Source organism: Bos taurus, chromosome 14 (assembly GCF_002263795.3).
Source record: "Bos taurus isolate L1 Dominette 01449 registration number 42190680 breed Hereford chromosome 14, ARS-UCD2.0, whole genome shotgun sequence".
Lineage (NCBI taxonomy): Eukaryota > Metazoa > Chordata > Mammalia > Artiodactyla > Bovidae > Bos > Bos taurus.
This window is the reverse complement of record NC_037341.1, coordinates 1,713,116-1,731,194: the sequence shown is the minus strand read 5'-3', so window position 1 is coordinate 1,731,194 and position 18,079 is coordinate 1,713,116. Positions and strand designations below refer to the sequence as shown.

Here is an 18,079-nt window from a genome sequence, read left to right as displayed (position 1 = left end):
CCACCACCACCACCACCACCACCACCAGCACCACCAGCACCACCACCATCACTGTCATCACCATCTCTACCACTACCATCACCACCACCACGATCATCACCACCACTATCATCACCGTCATTACCACCACCACCATCACCACCACCATCACTGTCATCACCATCTCTACCACCACCACCACCACCATCATCACCACCATCACTGTCATCACCATCTCTACCACTACCATCACCACCACCACGATCATCACCACCACTATCATCACCGTCATTACCACTATCACCATCACCACCACCACCACTATCATTACCGTCATCACCACTACTATCATCACCACCATCACTGTCATCACCATCACCACCACCACCATCACCATCTCTACCACCACCACCATCACCACCATCACCACCACTATCATCACTGTCATCACCACTACCATCACCATCATCACCATCTCTACCACCACCACCACCACCACCACCACTATCATCACCACTACCATCACCATCACACTACCATCACCACCACCATCACCATCACCACCATCTCTGCCACCACCACCATCATCACCATCACCAGTACTATCACCATCACCACCACCATCATCACCACCATCACCCTCACCATTCCCAGTGGGAGTCAGTTCAGGTCTCTGTAACAAAACACCACTGACTGGGCAGCTTAAACAACATTTATTTCTTTCTTGCAGCTCTGGAGGCTGGCAAGTCCAAGATCAGGGTGTCAGTCCATCAGGTTTCTAGTGAGAGTTCTCTTGGCTGGTAGATGGCTATCTTCTTGAAGTGTTCTCACAAGGCCCTTTCTTGGTTTGTGAGAAAGGGGAATTGAGAGCCATCATCCTCTTCTGATATAGGCATTAGTCCTATTGGAAAAGGGCCCCACTCTTATAACATCATCTAACTTCAATTACCTCCTGAAAGCCCTATCTCTGAACACTGTCATGCTGGGGCTTCATCATATGAATGGGGGAGGGACACAGATCAGTTCACATCACCTGCCATCCTCAACATCGCCACCACCGATACAACCACCATCTCGCCAACCACCACACCATTGACACCATGCATTCCTCATTGCCCCATGCGCCACCACCAGTGCCCTGGCCACCATGCCACCTTCATCCCCGCCTTCTTCCATCCGGGTGCTCTAACTGCACCACAGACAGGGTGGCTTGCAAGCTACAGAAATTAATTCCTCACCATTGTGGAGGCTGGAAATCCCAGGTCAGGGTGCTGGAGTGGCTGGGTTCTGGTGAAAGCCCTCCTGGCTGAGGACGGCAGACCTTGCTACATCCTCACATGACCCAAGAGGCGAGAAGCCCTCTGGGGTCTCTCTTTTAAGGGCATTAATCCAATTCAAGGCTCCACCTGATCACCTCTCAAAGCCCCCGCCTCCCAACACCATCAGCTTGGGGGTTAGGATTTCAGTTAAATCGGGGCGGCGTATGCAAACATCCAGACCACAGCAACCCCATCACCAGCGTCTTGATCCAGCACCACAATTGGTCATCTCTGCCACAACCACCACTATAACCACCATCCTCACCAGCATCACCGTCTCCGGAGCCTCACTGCCAAGTGGCACCACACCTCCTGGCCAGGCCCCCTTCCTGGATGGTGGGGCAGGTCAGACACCTGAGGCCAGTGGACGGCAGCCACCCAAGGCCTCATGCCGTCCACTGAGGAGCCTCCCAAAGACAGCTGGACTCCATTTTCCTAATTAGGGAATGTCGGCCAGTGGAGCGGCAGGCTCACTGAGCACGCCAGTGACATCACTACTCTGCTTTATTAATAAAAGGGGGGGACGGACGCCCACTCACTGGAGACTGCAGCTGAGCCTCCTCTGAGGAGAACCCTCGGGCCCACGCTGCTTCCTGAGCTAACAGAGGCCTCCTTAGACCCTCTGGCTGCCCCTGGCCCTTTCGCTGCAGGGGGGCCTCAGCTCTTGCCGAGCTGCTGGCCCGGCTGCAGGGCTGCTGCTCGGAATGGGGGGAGGTGGAGAGTGAGCCTGGGGGCCCGGGGCCAGAACCTGCACCCAGACTACCTTGCATGTGCTCCAGGGGTCCTGATCTGGAGATGGGGAGCAGGCCTCCTCCAAGGCTTACTGGGAAGCCGCAGAGATGTGGGCAAGTTGACACAGGCTTCCACCCTGCCAGGTTCAGACATAGAACACAGCGTCTCCAACACAGGGAGCCCTGCCTGCCCTCAGTGGTGGCCAGTGTCTCGGCACCTGGAGGCCTGAGCTCATGCTGCAGCCTTGGGGGACAAGGGCACAAAGTCTGCCCTTCGCCTGCTCCCCAGCCCCTTGTTCCTCACACCTGTCCTCTGGGCCCCACCCTCAAAGTCAGGGTACCAGAGCCTGCAGAGGGACCCCCACAGGTGAGTCCCATGCTGCCCTGGGCACCATGGTCCCCCTCCTCCAGGACGCCAGCCTTTTGCTCTCCAGGTCCCTTCTGTCCTCCCAGCACCCAACTCTGGGAAGCTCCCCCAGGCCCTGGGCTGCAGGCTGTCTGGACAGGGCTGGCTGGCTGCAGGCCCCAGAGCGAGCACAGAGTCAGGTTGGACAGGGAAGTCTCTGGCCTTGAAGGATGCCTCCAGCAGGCTCTTTGGGCTCCTCCCACTCCAGGACCTACAGCCTCCTGACTCCTGCAGCCAGAGATGACTGGCCTCAGCTGGACTGGGAAGAGCCCAGGACCCCAGCAAGGGATGGGCAGAGGCAGGACAGGCAGCTGCCGGAGGACGGGGCTGCTCTGGAGGGGCCCTGACCCTGGCTCGGGTGTGTGCCTGCCAATGGGGGACACAGAGGGGCCTGGCATAGCCCTGAGGCACCCCCAGGAGCTGCCCGAATGCGCGGGGGTCTGCCCTGGGGGAAGCCCAGCTCTGACATTCACACCTCTCCCACCTGCCGTGAGTCAGCCACACAGTCACTCTCCGCCCCGGGACCACTGTCAGCAGGGCCTGGAGCCAGGGCAGAGGCGGGGGTGGGGGTGGGGGGTGTGGTCACAGAGCGCGCCACGTCACACGTTGGGGAGGAGGGGCGAGGTCACAAAGCTCTCACCTTCCCCCAGGGCACAAGTGAGTCCCACACATGGTTCCAGGCTCCCTGGTCTTGCCCTCCTTGGGAGCTGAGAGAGCACACGAGCCAGAGTGGGGGCTCAGCCCGCAACCAGGGTCAGGACGCAGGAGTGGGGCCAAGGACTGGGGCTCAGTGAGGGACCAGCGTCAGGGTTCACCCAGGCCATGCACGGCAGACCCCTGGCTGCTCAGGAACCCTCCAGCTCCTTCAAGGTTCTAGGTTGGGGCTGCCTGCACTCCCTAGAGTTTCCCAGAAGGTGCTACACAGCCCCCAGAGACAGACAAAGCAAGCTCCTTGTCTGAAAGGGTCTGTGGGGCTGTTACAACTCCTGGCAGCTTCCACATCCACACACGCCCTGTCCCCAGGCCAGGAGACCATCCCTCAAGAGGGTGTGGCAGAGGGGTGACCACACATCACAGCCTGGCCTGTGGGAGGGGAGGGGCAGCCAGTGATGCCCAGACTCCAGCCACCACCCGGAGCCCTCTGCTGGGCCTCTGGCCTCTCCTCACTCCTCACTGCAGGCCAGTTCCAGGCCCAGGCCCTATTGCTGGGCTTGTGCGCCTGCTAACACTGCTAGAACGATGCGGCCATCCTCCACCGAGCCTGGCATCTCCAGCCCTCCCTCCTGGCACTGCCCAAGGAGGCCCTCCTGCCCCAGGCCCACAGAGGTGGGCACACTGACTGGGAAGCCTGTGGCCGGCAGCGGGCCTCTGGACGCCTCCGTGAAATGGGGCCGTCATGAGGACCGTCCACCCACCTGGACTGGCCTTCTCCACCTTCAAGGGCTGTGCGCCCAGCAAGCCCGGGTGGGTGGGTGGGAGGCGGCAGGTGCTCCAGCCGAGATGGAGGCCCAGGCTGCTGCCCCAGCCAGTCTCCAGTTCCGGGTGGGGAGACCACACCGCTCTGAGACCACCCGGGCCTCAGAGCATCTCCCCCCATCCCGAGCAGCAGGCCTGCAGCTGGGCCAGCAGCTCATCAAGAGCCGAGGCCCCTCCTGCAGCAAAAGGGCCTGTTCTTTGGATGGCATCATCTCTCAAGCGCTATCAAGATCACGCTCTTTCTCCCACGAGTTCACATCTACTGCTGGGCCCTCTGGCCAATCTGTCATGTTACAGTACCTTTCAATGCCAGGATTTCCATGTTTTTAAAAACAGCTTTTTATTTATCATCTTTTTACTGATTTCTCTACTTACTATCTTCCTTTCCCCCGTTTCCTTCTTCAATCTTAGTTTCCTCTAGTTCTCTGACTGCATCTGTAATGATCAATTTGAAGTCTTTCACTGTTAAAGCCCCCTTCTCACTCCACCACCTGCATTTCAGGAGCATGGTATGTGGTCGTGTTTCCCTGTTTCTTTGTATGTTCGTAATGTTGGATTGGAAACTGGTCCTTTTAGGTAATGTGTCATACCAGCTCTGGGTACTGGTCACCCCAGACTGGGACTTGCCTTCTCTACTTTGTGTCTTGCTGGCTGGCTCTTCTTAGGGGCTCCCCGTCCCTGACAGAGGCTCTGACGCTCCTTCCCAGGGGCACGGCCTCAGGAAGGCCCACGGCCCCCCCCCACCCCTCCCACCCCACTCCATGGCGGTGATTTTGGCAAAGCTCTGACTGTGTGGTCCCTGCCTGCACCCAGCGGTTAAACTCCACTCACAGCTGGCCAACTGCTGTTTTCAACGATGCCCTGGGCAGAAGCTGCTTCTCAGACCAATCCCATTGCACCTGGCTCCTCTGAAGCAGATACTGAGGTCAGTGCTGGGGATTCCCCTGACCCCAGGGGGCCTGCAGTCCAGACTCTCTCCATGACATCCGTCTCTTGAGAGCACCCTGGGGTGGGCCCCGCCACGCTCTGCAGGAGACACAGTCAGCTCCAGCAGCAGCACTAGCGGCGCTCCTGCAGGCCCAGCCCGCTTCTCCCCTGGCGAAGACCTCTGAGCACGCTCGCTGCTGGAGGTGAGTGACGGCTGAGTGCTGCGAGGAGGGGGCAGCGGTCCAGGCCTCCGGGGCCAGCCCCTCAGCGTGGAACCGCCACACGGCTCACCCCGGGCACCTCAGCAGTCTGCCTGCGTCTTTGTGGAGACAGCCGTGGAGAATGTGACTCATGGACAGCGCGGCCCCCCAGAAGCCCTTCTTGGGAGACCTGTGCTCCATGGAAGCAGGTCAGGGTCTGTCTGACCACCCTTGGGCCTCCAGATGAGCTCGATGCCCAGCACACAGCAGGTACTCAGGAACGCTATGCCCTGTGCTGGAAGCACACTTATGCACCAAGGAAACCCACTGCAGCTGGTGTCTGTGCAGCTGCCGGGCAGGCCCTCGGGGGTGAGTCCTGCTTGCCCTGTGCCATGGCCTCCCAGGAACAGAAGCAGCGCGAGTCCCTTCCTCCAACCCCCCTCCCTCCAGAAATATCTGGCTACTATGGCCTCGAGCTGCCTCCAAGGGGCTCTGGCTCCACCCCAGGGAAGCCTGGCTGACAGGTCCAAGGAGGAGCTGCAACCAGCTGCCTTTCTGTCCTGCACCCACCCACCCATCAACCCCCCTGCCCCCACCACCCCGGCCATCAGAGCTGTGGGTGCGCAGGGCAGGGCCTCCTGCTTCCCACCCCCAACAGGAAATGCAGGTGAGGTGGGCGGTTCACCTCGACCCTGCAGGCCAGATCAGCCTTCTCCATCTGCACAGCCTCCAGGGCCTCCCACACTGAAGGTCTAACCAGACCCCCGAGGCCCAGTGCAATAGGGGAGCAGTGGTTCGAGAAGGAGCGCCAAGGACAAGCTCCCTCGGCCAGTGGTGATGGCTGCTTACTGACCGGCCATGACACAGTGGGGACGGGAGCAGGCTGTGTGGGCAGGACGAGAATCCAGCCCAGGGGCTACGTCTGGTGGGGACCGAGCACCCCCAGGGGCCTAGGAAGCTGGCCCACCCCCAGCACCGTCCTGCGGCTCCAGGCCGCTGGACTGGGGCTGGCCGTGGGGAGGGTCTCCGTGTGTCCATCCCTCACGTCCAGGCTGCTGCCCCGACATCTGACCCTGCTACATGCCCACAGCACAGGGGACACACGAGTGCAGAAGGGGTGCGAGTGCACGCTGCACAGCTGTCGCCCCCACACGTGCGGGAGACCGACGTGACGGCTCAGCAGGAGGCGGTCTGGCCCAAAGAATCGGCAACGCCACTTTGAAAATGACCTGTGCTTGTTTCACAATCTTCACACACGCGTTTTCAGCAGGAAACACGGCTCACAGAGCAGTGGCAGGCCAGCCATGACTGTCACCTCAGTGTTTGGAAGGACGCAAAGACCAGAGAAACGACCACAAACCAAACCCTCGCCTCCCCTTGGCTCTTGCGGGAACAAGGGTGTCTCAGTGCGATAAATAACAGGAATGAAAACTGTGTGTTCAATCAGCTGCCCAAACAGAAGGCAAATGCTGAAGAGCCCAGAAAAGGATGCCCACTTCCGGTTCATTCAAAGAGGGCGGCCAGGCTGCCCAGGGTGCTCCGTCTGCTGACAAGCGACCAGGCTGGCCAGGGGCGCTCCGTCCGGTCATGAGTGACCAGGGGCTCTCTGTCTGGTGATAAGGGACCAGGCTGGCCAGGGGCACTCCGTCTGGTGACGAGCGATACAGAACAGAGGCATCAGAAGCGTAGGGAGCACAGCGAGTCTCCTGGTACGGGTCTTTACAAGAGCTGCCCCCACAGTCAGCTTTCCCCACGTGAATCACTATGGGGCCAACAGCTCAAAATGAGAGTTCCGACGCTGCTAGGCATCTGAGCAGCTCCTTTTACTGTTCTTGTCACATCACCTAAGACGAACTTCTGAACGTCTGGTCCAGTTTTACTAATGCAGAGGCTGTAAATGCAAGTTCTAGGGACTGAGGGACTATGGACCACGTACAGGACTTGGAGCCAAGATGCTCAAACACTGGCAGCGATCTGGGGCCCCACACTGCGGCAATGGGCTCCCCAGTGGCCCGCTCCTGCTGGCTCTAACAACTCTACCACTGCATCCTGGGGCCCGAGGCCCAGGGCAACTTGGAAGTGACGCTCACTCTGCCAGGAGAGCTGACGACTGACGTGGGGACAGGGCCTGCAACGCCACAGGCAGGGGCCACCCGGACTCTCATTCACAATCAAGTCCTACCCTCAGTGACCTGCCTGACCCAGGGCTGGCCCCCAGACCTGCATACAGCCCCAGGGCGCAAGCAGGGGGCCCTTGGGAAGTGTCAGCCCCATCAAGCAGCAGTGGGGACCGCAGTCAGTTGGCTGAAGGTGGCCCTTCCCCGCTTGGACAGACAGACATCCCTACCCTTGCACACTGCAAGGCTCAGGCAGCGAATACAAGCTGGGTGGTGGCCCCTGGAGGTTCTGGGACATTTTGGGTCTGGGTGGGCCCTTCAGCAAGACCTCCTCGCACTCAGGTGGCAGGACAGAGCACACGGCAAAACCTCGACGGGGCAGGCTGTTCCAAGAAACGTGACCCCGAGATCGCAGGTCAAACCTCACTGCCTCACGCCTCGCCGGCCGTGGACGAGCCGGGCAGTGGGGAGCAAGGCTGGGTGCCGCAAGGCCCAGGGCGCTCCCAGGGCGCCTCGAGCTTGACCGCGGCTGCGGGGGCCCTGCCCCGCTGCGCCTGCCACCGCCTGCTGAACACGGAGCGCAGCGCGCGCAGCTGGCCCAGCTCCTGCACCGAGAAGCAGGGCTGTGCCTCTGCGAAGCGCACCAGGGCATCGAAGGACACCGCCGCCTGCTCCCAGGCCGCCCTGTCCACCCCTCCAGCCTCTGCTGGCTCCAGGCTCCCCAAGGCTGCGCTCCCGAGGTGGGCCGGGGCGCCTGCTGTGAGCCCGGGGGTGTGCGTGAAGGCCTGGTCAGGGGGCTTAGTCCTGAGCCGCTCGGGCTCCTCCTCAGAGGATGAGCCCTCCGTGAGTGCAGCCTCAGGCCACAGCTTCCTCCAGGCCCGGCTGAGGACGGCGCCCGGCACTGCGTCCCAGGCGCAGGCCACGTCGAGCACGGCGTCTTGCACGCTGCAGCGCGGGGCCAAGGCCTGCAGCCTGCCGCGGGGCGTGACGAAGTTCCTCATGAAGTCCCTCCGAATGCCCTGGTCCATGGGCTGGAGCAGGGCGGTGACGCTGGCGGGCAGGAAGATGGTGAACACGTTCTCCGAGGCCAGCTCAGCCTCGCGAGGGTGGGCCCGGGACCCGTCCAGGAGGAGGATGGCCTTGCTGTCCTCTGGCAGGGCCATGGCTCGGAAGTGCTCCTTCACTGCGGGCACGAAGATGTGATGGAACCAGTCAGCAAAAATCTCCTTGTCCACCCAGGCGCTGCCTTGGGCCTTGTACACAACGGGCAGGTGCTGGAGGCCCTGCACCGCCTTGGGGCTGCCCCATTTCCCGACCACCAAGGGTTTGATCCTGTGGGAGCCCGTGGCATTGGCGCACATGAGGACGGTCAGCCGGTCCTTGCTCTGTGTGGGCCCAGGTGCCGACCCGCCCTCTGGGCTGGGGCTGGGGGAGCAGCGCCAGAAGAGGCCAGTCTCGTCAGCGTTGTAGACCTGCTCCGGGGACAGGCCATGCTCGGCGGTTAAGCTCCGGAAGAACCCGCAGAACTGCTCGGCTGCCTGCTGGTCGGCCGCCTGCTTCTCGCTGGACGCATCCAGCTTCTTGATGCCGTGTCTGGCCTTAAAGCGCCAGAGCCAGCCGCCAGAAAACACGCAGGGCTCGGTCAGCTGCATCTGCTCGTAGAAGTCCTTGGCTTTTTCGATGAGCATGGGGCCCGAGACGGGCACGCCCTCAGACCGCTTCACCAGGAACCACTCGTACAGCACGCGGTCCAGGTGCTCGAGCTTGGGCGTGTGCAGGGTGCGGCGCTGCGCCAGCGCCTTGTCCGAGTCGGAGCTGGCGAAGAAGCGGAGCAGCTGGGCCTTGTGGGCCCTGATGTCGTACAGGGTGGACATGCCCACGTTGTACTCCTGCATCAGCGCCCGCCTGCTCTCACCCTTCTCCAGGCGCCGGCAGATGTCCATCTTCTCCTTCAGGGTCAGCACCACCCTCTTGCGCTTCTCCCCAGGGCTCCGCCCGGCAGCCGGCTTGGAGGCCATGAGGAGGGGGCTCGTCCCAGCCAAGGGGTCGCGCCTGGGCAGGGGCTGGCGGCCTTCCTGCCGCTTCCTCCCCCACCCTCGCCTGCCGGTGCTGACGAGGGCCAGCACAAGTCAGGGCCCCTTCTTGGCTCCTCTCTCAAGCTCCAGCAGCTTCCCAACCCTCTCTGCAGGGGGACCAGCGTCAGCCACCCTGGGCGTTCCCACGGCTGGACCTCTGGCCTTCTCTGCAGGGATGGTGGCAGCGACTCCCCTCAAACATGGACCGGAGAGTAGAGGGCCCCTGGGAGCTGGTTTCCAGCTAATCGAGGTCTCGCCGCCTGAGCCATGGGGGTCTCTCTCTCGCACATGGTGCTTTATCAGCTGGAAAGCAAAAGGGGGAAGAAAGAGAAACATCACAGGGCACGTGCCTCGGCCTCGCAAGCACGGCCTCGGCACTTTACCTGCGCTGAAGCAGCCACTGGCGGGGTCTGGGGGACAATGAAGAGAGCTGCCGGCGGTGACGCAAGAGGCCAGCTCGGGGGCTACTGGGCTCACTGGCTCTTCTCAGCTTCCACGGTGACCTTGGAGTCGCTCGCTACAGCTCCAAACTAAAAGTGGCTCTCGGGTGCAATCTGACCTCCCAGGAAAACGTGACGGGTGAGGCTACTGAACAAAGCTGGGGTGTCACCAAGCGCTGGGAGGTCCCACATCCAGACTCAACTTTCCCTCCACAGTTGCTCACTGGGCCACCCGACATGAGCGCCTTCATAAAACCCTCGTTCCTTAGAGAGCGGCTGAGGCAGGGGCAAAGGAGCTGCAGTGGGCAGGGATTCCTCTAGGAGTCTGGGGCTGCGGAGCCTGCAAGCCTCTACAGAAACAAGTCCCTCAAGCCCTCTCTTCAAGAGTAGGCTACAAACTCCTTCTAGAAAGATAAGCTCAGTGGGCCTCAGGCTCCTCCCAGAGCCAGGAGGGGCTGCCAGTCTCTCAACTACTGGTCCCCACAGCCTCGGACACCTCTGGTCACACAGTCACATATGAGCGTGCAAACAGCACTCACACCCACTCTGACCTGGGAGTGACTGCCAGCACGTCCCACCGCAGAGAGGCAGGCAGCGCTCACAGCCACTCTTCCAGGTGGGACCCCCACCTCACCTCCCTCCCAAACCCTCACGTGTGGCCCCACCCAACTTCATGCTGTGGGTGAAGCCACAGGACTACTCACATGTGGAATGTACAAAAGCAGCCCTTTGAGACCACAGCTCAACACAAGTGAAGTGTTTTCAGATGTAGCAAGACTCCCAAAAACAAACACTAGGCCTGTCAGCAGCCAGCCCCAGATTCATCCTTTGAGCCCTCTGAGTCAGTCTCCTGGGCTGCAAAGTGGGGGTGCTGGTCCTTCTGGGACCTGTTTTCATCCTAATGGCTGTGTGACAGTGTGACTGTGCACTGCCTGGCCCCATGAGGAGCAGAGGGGATGAAAGGCCAAAATCCATCCTCAAGAAGACGTGTAGTGCAAAACCACTGTAAAAACCAGGAGGAAACAGGGGGCCCCAGTCACGTCGGAGGGACTGACACTAAGCACAACAGGAAGGAGGAGGAAGGACCAGAGAAGGGGACTCAGTGCCAGAAACTGCTCACTGGGTGCCTGACACGAGGCGTGTGCAGCAGGAGCTAGAACACACCGGTCCTGCTGGCGAGGCAGAAACTTCCTTTAAAAGTGACATGCAGGTATATTACTTCTGAAGCAACTTACGCTAAAAGGTACCATAACACGGCAAGAACAATGAAGACCGTTTGCGGCCTCGCTGTGGACATCCTCCTGTGCCATAGGGGAGGGTAGGAGGGGGCAGGGGGCAGACTGTGGGCAAGAGAGAGAGCAGCGAGGCACCACCTGCATGCGGCCCCTTCCTGCGAGCAGGGAGTGGCTCGTCCTCAGAGAAGGCCTGCGGAATTCAGGGGGAGCAAGTGAGAAAGCACCTTTCTTTGGGAGCAGCCAACAGCGTGAGGTCGGGGCAGGGGTCGGGGGTTGACTATCGGGAGAAGTGCTCAAGACACACGTTCTGGCCCGAGGAAGGGCTGGAATCCTGGGAGGGAAGAGGGGCTGAGCAGGGGTCCGCGCTCAGGCGAGGACGTCGGCACACCCTGCAGGGAAGCGAGGCCGTCGTGGGCGCAGTTGTGGGACCCAAGCCTGGGGCAGCCTAGGGCAAGGGACCGGCTCGGTTAAGAGACGAGGCCTGTTCTGAGAACGCTCCTATTCCGGGGACCACGTCTGGGGCAGAAGGGCAAAAGCTAAAAAGAGAAGAAAGAGGCCAGGGCTCAGGCCGGCTCCTTCCGGGGGAAAGGAACTCGGACGCCGGTCCCGCCTCGGGCCGGAATGCCGGCCCGGCTCGGAGGGAGGCTGCGGAGGGACCAAATCAGTTCCGGGGGACCCAGGAGCGCTCCGCACCAGCAGCCAGGCCCCGAGTTCCGGCGCCCGCCTCACCCGCCACACCGGCCCAGAGCTCGCTCACCTGCGGACGCCTGGCCGCCGCCGCCGGCCGGAAGCGCCCCGCCCCGCCCCCCGCCGGCCCGCGGCCCCCCCAGCCACTTCCGGGGCGCTCTAGGCGTCTCGGAGGACTCGGCATCTCTGTGGTCTCGCGGGCGGCCGGAGCCTGCGGCTGGCTGCCCGGGCCGGGTGGTGACCGTACCTGTGTGTTCGGTGATGGGTGCATCGCTGGGCGAGGGTGGCAGGAGGCTGCGGATGGGGGAAAGCAGTGCTTGAGCCCCTCCCTTTGCGAAGCCCAAAGGCCAAGGCTGTTTTTCTCCTCCCCAGCCTCCACTAGAGCCTCCCGTGTGTTAGTCGCTCAGCTGTGTCCGACTCTTTGCGACCCCATGGACTGTAGCCCACCAGGTTCCTCTGTCCGTGGGGTTCTCCAGGCAAGGGTACTGGAGTGGGTTGCCATGTCCTTCTCCAGGGGATCTTCCCGACCCAGGGGTCAAACCCGCGTCTCCTAGCTAGAGCCTCATCCTCCCCTAATTGAGACGATTTGGATGAAAAGACTTGAAGCCTTGACGCTGTAATGAGTTGAGATTTGGGGACCTTGGGATGGGGTGAATGTATTTTGCATGAGGGGCAGAGGACGTCCGAGCCCGAATGCCCAGAGCCCTGTGTCACTGGGTCACCTCACTTGTTATCAGTGACTGTGGATGCTACTGAGTTACGATTCTTGAGGTGGGAGATTATTCCGGTTATCCCATGGGCCGGGTGTCATCCGTCACAGGCTCCTCATGAGGAGGAGGAAGGAGGCACAGGGCTGAAGAACCATGGGACCATGGGAGCTGAGCCAGAAAAGGAGATGTGAGGCCAGACACAGGAGGAAGGGGCCGCGAGTCAAGGAATGCAGAACTTCTAGGACTCGGAAAAGAAAAGGAGGCATTCTCACCGGAGCCTGCAGAAGAACCAGCTCTGTGGACACCTTGAGTTCAGCTCTAAGACTCATGTCAGACTTCTGACCTCCAGAACTGCAAGATGATAAATATGTGTTGTTTGAAGCCAAGTTTACAGTCACTTGTTATGGTGGCCGCGGGGAACTTAGATGGATTTTCATAGCTTCTTGCCTTGGCTCCCAGGATGCTCCCACCCCTGGTCCTCCTTCCTCACCCTCTCCTGCTGATTGCCACCTGGCCAACTTCATCTCTGGCTCTCTCCTCTCTGTCCACACCCACTCCCGGGGTATCTCCTCCAGCCTCACGCTGTGCCTATCAGCAAAGGCAGGCGGCGAAATGTACGCCTCCTGCCAGGACCCCGCCCACAAGCTCTAGCCGCGTGTGCCCTACCCAGCGCCCAGCGTCCCCTCATAGCCTTCTAACGCACTGTGAATCAGCCATCTCTAAACCTGGGTGCACACCCCTCCCGCCCCGCGAGCTTCAGCTTCACCTTCCCCACCGGAGTGAATAGCAGCTCCACGTCTCCATCGCTCCAGCCAAAAACCCAGCCATCCCCGCCCTCTGCCTCTCACCCCCTTCCCCCAACACGCGCACTCTGGCCTCCACATCCAGGCAGCATCTGGCCTCTGCCAGCCCCTCTCTCTGGTCCAGGCCACTCTGTCCTCGCGGGGCACTCTGCTGCCACCTTGTGGGCACAGGATCACTTGCGCCTCCGCGAACCTGCATAGAGCTCCCTTGGAAGCTCCCACCGGCTCACTGGGACCTCAGACCTTGTCTCCAGGACTGAGTCCACTCTGGTAGAGAGGAAGGGGTCTGGAAGAGACAGGAGGAGGAAGACCATCCCCTGGTGCCACATGAAGCCTGACGTGGAGGGCCCCCTCCCCTAAGTATCCCCCCAGTGGACAGTGTCTGGCCCCCAACCATGCCAGATGGTCCCCAGCCCGGAAGTCTTGGAAAGGATCTGGCTGAGTGGACGTCCCCGCATCCCGTGCGCCCCAGAAAGGTCCTCCTGGGCCACCAGGCCTGGCTGGGTCCAGCTGTCACTGAGAGAGTCAGTTCCTAGGCAGTTTGATAAGTCCAGCGTCCCCAGGGAGGAGATAGGGGTCTGAGGTTCTCGAAAAGGAAAGAACAAACTTTTTTTTTTTTTTTTTTCTTTAAGCCCAAAACTGATGATTACACAACAAACAACTCAGTTTGTACTATGGATTATATAACAACAATGTATTCTGCAGGAGGACAGTTTCTCCTTTCTGAAAACCTTCTGACTAATCCTGATATTTTAGAATGTATATTAGGGAATGGGTCTGGTAGGATCTTTCCATTGTTAAATTCTAATGCTGTCATCCTAAAATGTAAGTTGTGGGAGTGGGTCTGGTAAAATTTTTACAACCTTGAGACATTCTTTTGATCTATTGTAATAACTAAAAAGTATACAGCTCCACTCTCCGTCCCCCTTCTGATGTCTGTGTCAGAAGCTTTGTCTGTCCCTTTTTCACTTTAATAAAACTCTGCTACACAAAAGCTCTTGAGTGATCAAACCTGGTCCCTGGTCCCAAAGCTAAATCTTCTTCTTCGGAGATCACAAACCCAGCACCGTTCATCCTAAGTGTCAACTACAAATTGGCACTTACCAAGAGCATTGCCAACGACTGAACAACAAAGGCATTTGCCATCTGCCTCTACAGAGATTGAACCCATGCCCTATAGCTGCTGACCTTCAACACCCCCGAGGGGGTTCAGGGTGGAGGGAGACACTCTGTGCTCCAGGGAATCTGGTGGGATGGGTCTTTACCTAGTTGGATGTTTTTAGGAACAGATTTTGTGATCTCAATCCTTGTATCTCCTCTTATCTACAGAAGCACTAATCACTTCCTGGTGACATCAGATTCTCATGATTAACAAAAACCCTTTTGTAAAATGAGTGCTTCATGGTATTGAACTCCCCCTTCCCCAAAACCTTATATATTGACTTTCCCCCACTGCCGCTTTGGAGCAGTCTCTCAGAGCTGTCTGAGATGCTGCCTCCCGGGCTGCAGTCCTCATTTTGCCCCAAATAAAACTTACCTCACAGCTCTCAAGTTGTGCATCTGTTTTTAGTCGACAGTTATGGTGATCGATGAAACAACCCAGAGTGGACTTCCTTCCTGCAACTGGACTCCACAAGGAACCGGAGCTGTTGTACCAGCAGCGGCCCCTTGCACCCATCCGCTTCCTCGGGGAGTGCAGACGGATTTGGGTAAAGTCTCTCCTGGTTCTTGAATCTCCCATATTGGTTGAGATTCTGAGTTTTATTTGGCGGTGGAGGCAGTTACCTGCCCCCTCCCACCAGGAAAGACTCTGGGGTGGGGGGGCCTGGGTGAAATATCCGGGGCATACCCACTCATGGTCTACACACTGAGAGGGGCTCAGTTGAAAGATACAGAGGAATTCCCACCCAGTCAAAAGCTCCTGGGTGGGGGGCTGGCTGAAACACGCCAGGAGAATTGCCCACCCAGTGGAAAGGTACTGGGGAGGGGGGTTCGATTGGGAAAAAAATCAAGGAATACCCAGGGCTCGGCTGAAAGATGCTGAAGTCGCTCCGTTGTAGGGGACTGAACGGTGTTGGCTGAGTGGTTAAGTAAGAGGCTGATATGACACTAAATTTGACTGCCATTATAGAATTTGTCAGGGTAAAAGTGAGGAAAATACATGAGAGCTGTGCTCTGAAGAAAAGGGACAAGACTCCTCCCGGCTGGTTTTGGTTTTCTCAGATGACTGAGAAATGTACAGGAGTGGTGGAGGCCTAGTCCTCATATCATGCAGTAGTCCCATAGGGAAACCCACTCATTAACTAAAATACTTGTTCATCTGGGGGTCGCACATAAGAACTGCCATTCAGTGACCTGAGCAGCCACGGTGGTCTTAGATTGCTGGAGGCAGAATCCGAGACACGTAAGATGAGCTGAAGTGACTCTGGAGTGACTCCTGGAGGAGTTAAGCTCACAAGCGGCACGTGGGCCCACTACACAGGTTCACTAGTGACTTTTATCCCTGACAAATTCAGCTTAAAATGGGATACAGAAACTCTCAAAAATAGAAACAAAAGGATGTCAGAAAGCCAGCCTCTGACTAACACTCATGTACAATACACACAGAGCTCATACTCGCAAGTACCTAGTTAATTGGAGAAATTATACTGAAAGAAATCTTACCCTAAAATGGCCAAATTGGGGTTCTTTGATATTCTAAAAGTTTTTGCGTGTACAATTAGAAGAGGCCGGCTGTGCTTTGACTGGTATCTAAAAGCTTCTAAAGCAGGAAATGATAGAGTAACTTCTTTGCAGCAAATCAACAAGAAATTGCTTGAAACTGTCGGAACTAAAAAGGCTGCTGGCACTCACTTTGCAGGTCGCAGGTCTAGGGGAACTGGGAGGTCACGTTTGGCATTTATGCCATTTGGCTTTTGATTTGGGGGCATCGCTTTACCATCTTTTTGGGGCACTCTTGCCACTTGGCTTTTGATTTCTGGGCATCTCTTTGCCTTTTGTTTCATTTGGAGTGTGACTCCTGGATGGTGAAGTTCTGGTTTGGTTTGTTGGTTTGGTTTAAGTGCACAGACATCTGGTACAAACTGTTCGAGCTAATACGTGAATTTCTCACTCTAAGGTTCCACACCCCACCTGGGAACCCCTTGGGAAAATTTTTTAAATGACTGGCTAATCTATAGTTATGATCCAATGACAAGAAAAGTGGCCTAAAGATATTAGATCTTTATTGACATAGGATAGGAAAATGAACTGAAGTTCCCTTATGTCCAGGACTTCCTCCTGTAATCAACAGCTTGGGGCTGATCAAACTAAGACACCTACTTCCCCAGAGGGACAATCCCTGCTGAGGCCAATCTGCCCTTGTTATCAGGGCCAAGTTGAGTACTAAATTTTGGTCTCAGATCAGATCAGTCGCTCAGGTGTGTCCGACTCTTTGTGACCCCATGAATCGCAGCACGCCAGGCCTCCCTGTCCATCACCAACTCCTGGAGTTCACTCAGACTCATGTCCATCGAGTCAGTGATGCCATCCAGCCATCTCATCCTCTGTCGTCCCCTTCTCCTCTTGCCCCCAATCCCTCCCAGCATCAGAGTCTTTTCCAATGAGTCAACTCTTCGCATGAGGTGGCCAAAGTACTGGAGTTTCAGCTTTAGCATCATTCCTGCCAAAGAAATCCCAGGGCTGATCTCCTTCAGAATGGACTGGTTGGATCTCCTTGCACTCCAAGGTACTCTCAAGAGTCTTCTCCAACACCACAGTTCAAAAGCATCAATTCTTCAGTGCTCAGCCTTCTTCACAGTCCAACTCTCACATCCATACATGACCACAGGAAAAACCATAGCCTTGACTAGACGAACCTTTGTTGGCAAAGTAATGTCTCTGCTTTTGAATATGCTATCTAGGTTGGACACAACTTTCCTTCCAAGGAGTAAGCGTCTTTTAATTTCATGGCTGAAGCATCTTTTAATTTCATGGCTGCAGTCACCATCTGTAGTGATTTTGGAGCCCAGAAAAATAAAGTCTGACACTGTTTCCACTGTTTCCCCATCTATTTCCCATGAAGTGATGGGACCGGATGCCATGATCTTCGTTTTCTGAATGTTGAGCTTTAAGCCAACTTTTTCACTCTCCACTTTCACCTTCATCCAGAGGCTTTTTAGTTCCTCTTCACTTTCTGCCATAAGGGTGGTGTCATCTGCATATCTGAGGTTATTGATATTTCTCCCGGCAATCTTAATTCCAGCTTGTGTTTCTTCCAGTCCAGCGTTTCTCATGATGTACTCTGCATATAAGTTAAATAAACAGGGTGACAATATACAGCCTTGATGAACAGTTTATTGATTATTGGCTAATTGTTTGACTGTTTGAGCACACGAACACATAGGACATGAATGAGGGGGTTATTGGGATTGTATTTTCCTCGGTTTATGTAAGTCTCAAGGAATTTGGAGTGGTGGGCTCAGACACATACACATGATTTTCACAAATGCTGGTTGGGTTTGTGAACCCAACCCAAGGGTTAGCTCCCTTGGCTAAGAGGAGACTCTGCCCTGGGCCCACCTGTGTAATAAACTGCACTCCACTATCCGCATTGTCCTTCTGAGTGAGTTTGTTTCCAGGAATGCGTGGCTACAACAATTTAGGTTACTTTCTCTTGTATTTAGAATTACTTGATTTGTAAGTGCTTACTTCTTTTTCTTTTAAGGCCAATTAGATTACAGCTCATTTACAAATTGATCTCAGCAATCAGCAATATTATTAAAAAAAAAAAAAAGACACACACTGAGATATACATTCATCCAAATAGACACAAGAGGTCTTATAGCTTTGCTTTCCAAACTTAGTTATGAATAAAAAAATGTTTGGAGTAAGATTTTAAAATCCCCTTTTTGTTCGTTTTGGTTTCAGGAATTAGATATGGTCTTGCCTGCTGAATCCAGGGATGGGGGAGCCTGGTGGGCTGCCGTCTATGGG

At 57.0% G+C, this 18,079-nt stretch overlaps 1 protein-coding gene across 3 annotated transcripts; it reads right to left on the bottom strand.

The window, feature by feature from the left end:
- Positions 1–6,255: 6,255 nt before the first annotated feature.
- Positions 6,256–13,587, bottom strand: JRK (Jrk helix-turn-helix protein). Of its 3 annotated transcripts, XM_059874400.1 has the most exons (3): positions 12,575–13,587; positions 11,840–11,886; positions 6,256–9,533 (listed from the first exon to the last, which is right to left on the bottom strand). In XM_059874400.1, exon 3 carries the CDS (start codon positions 9,171–9,173, stop codon positions 7,587–7,589), a length of 1,587 nt encoding a protein of 528 aa, XP_059730383.1. In that variant the 5' UTR covers positions 9,174–9,533; positions 11,840–11,886; positions 12,575–13,587; the 3' UTR covers positions 6,256–7,586. The 3 variants fall into 3 exon arrangements, with proteins under 3 accessions (XP_059730383.1, XP_005215350.1, XP_005215351.1); XM_005215293.4 differs by lacking the exons at positions 11,840–11,886; positions 12,575–13,587 and adding an exon at positions 10,375–11,702; XM_005215294.5 differs by lacking the exons at positions 11,840–11,886; positions 12,575–13,587 and adding an exon at positions 11,663–11,702.
- Between the last annotated feature and the right edge of the window lie 4,492 nt (positions 13,588–18,079).

Coding starts and splice junctions, on each gene's coding strand:
- JRK (XM_059874400.1), bottom strand. CDS start 9,173: ATGGCCTCCAAGCCGGCTGCCGGGCGGAGCCCTGGGGAGAAGCGCAAG.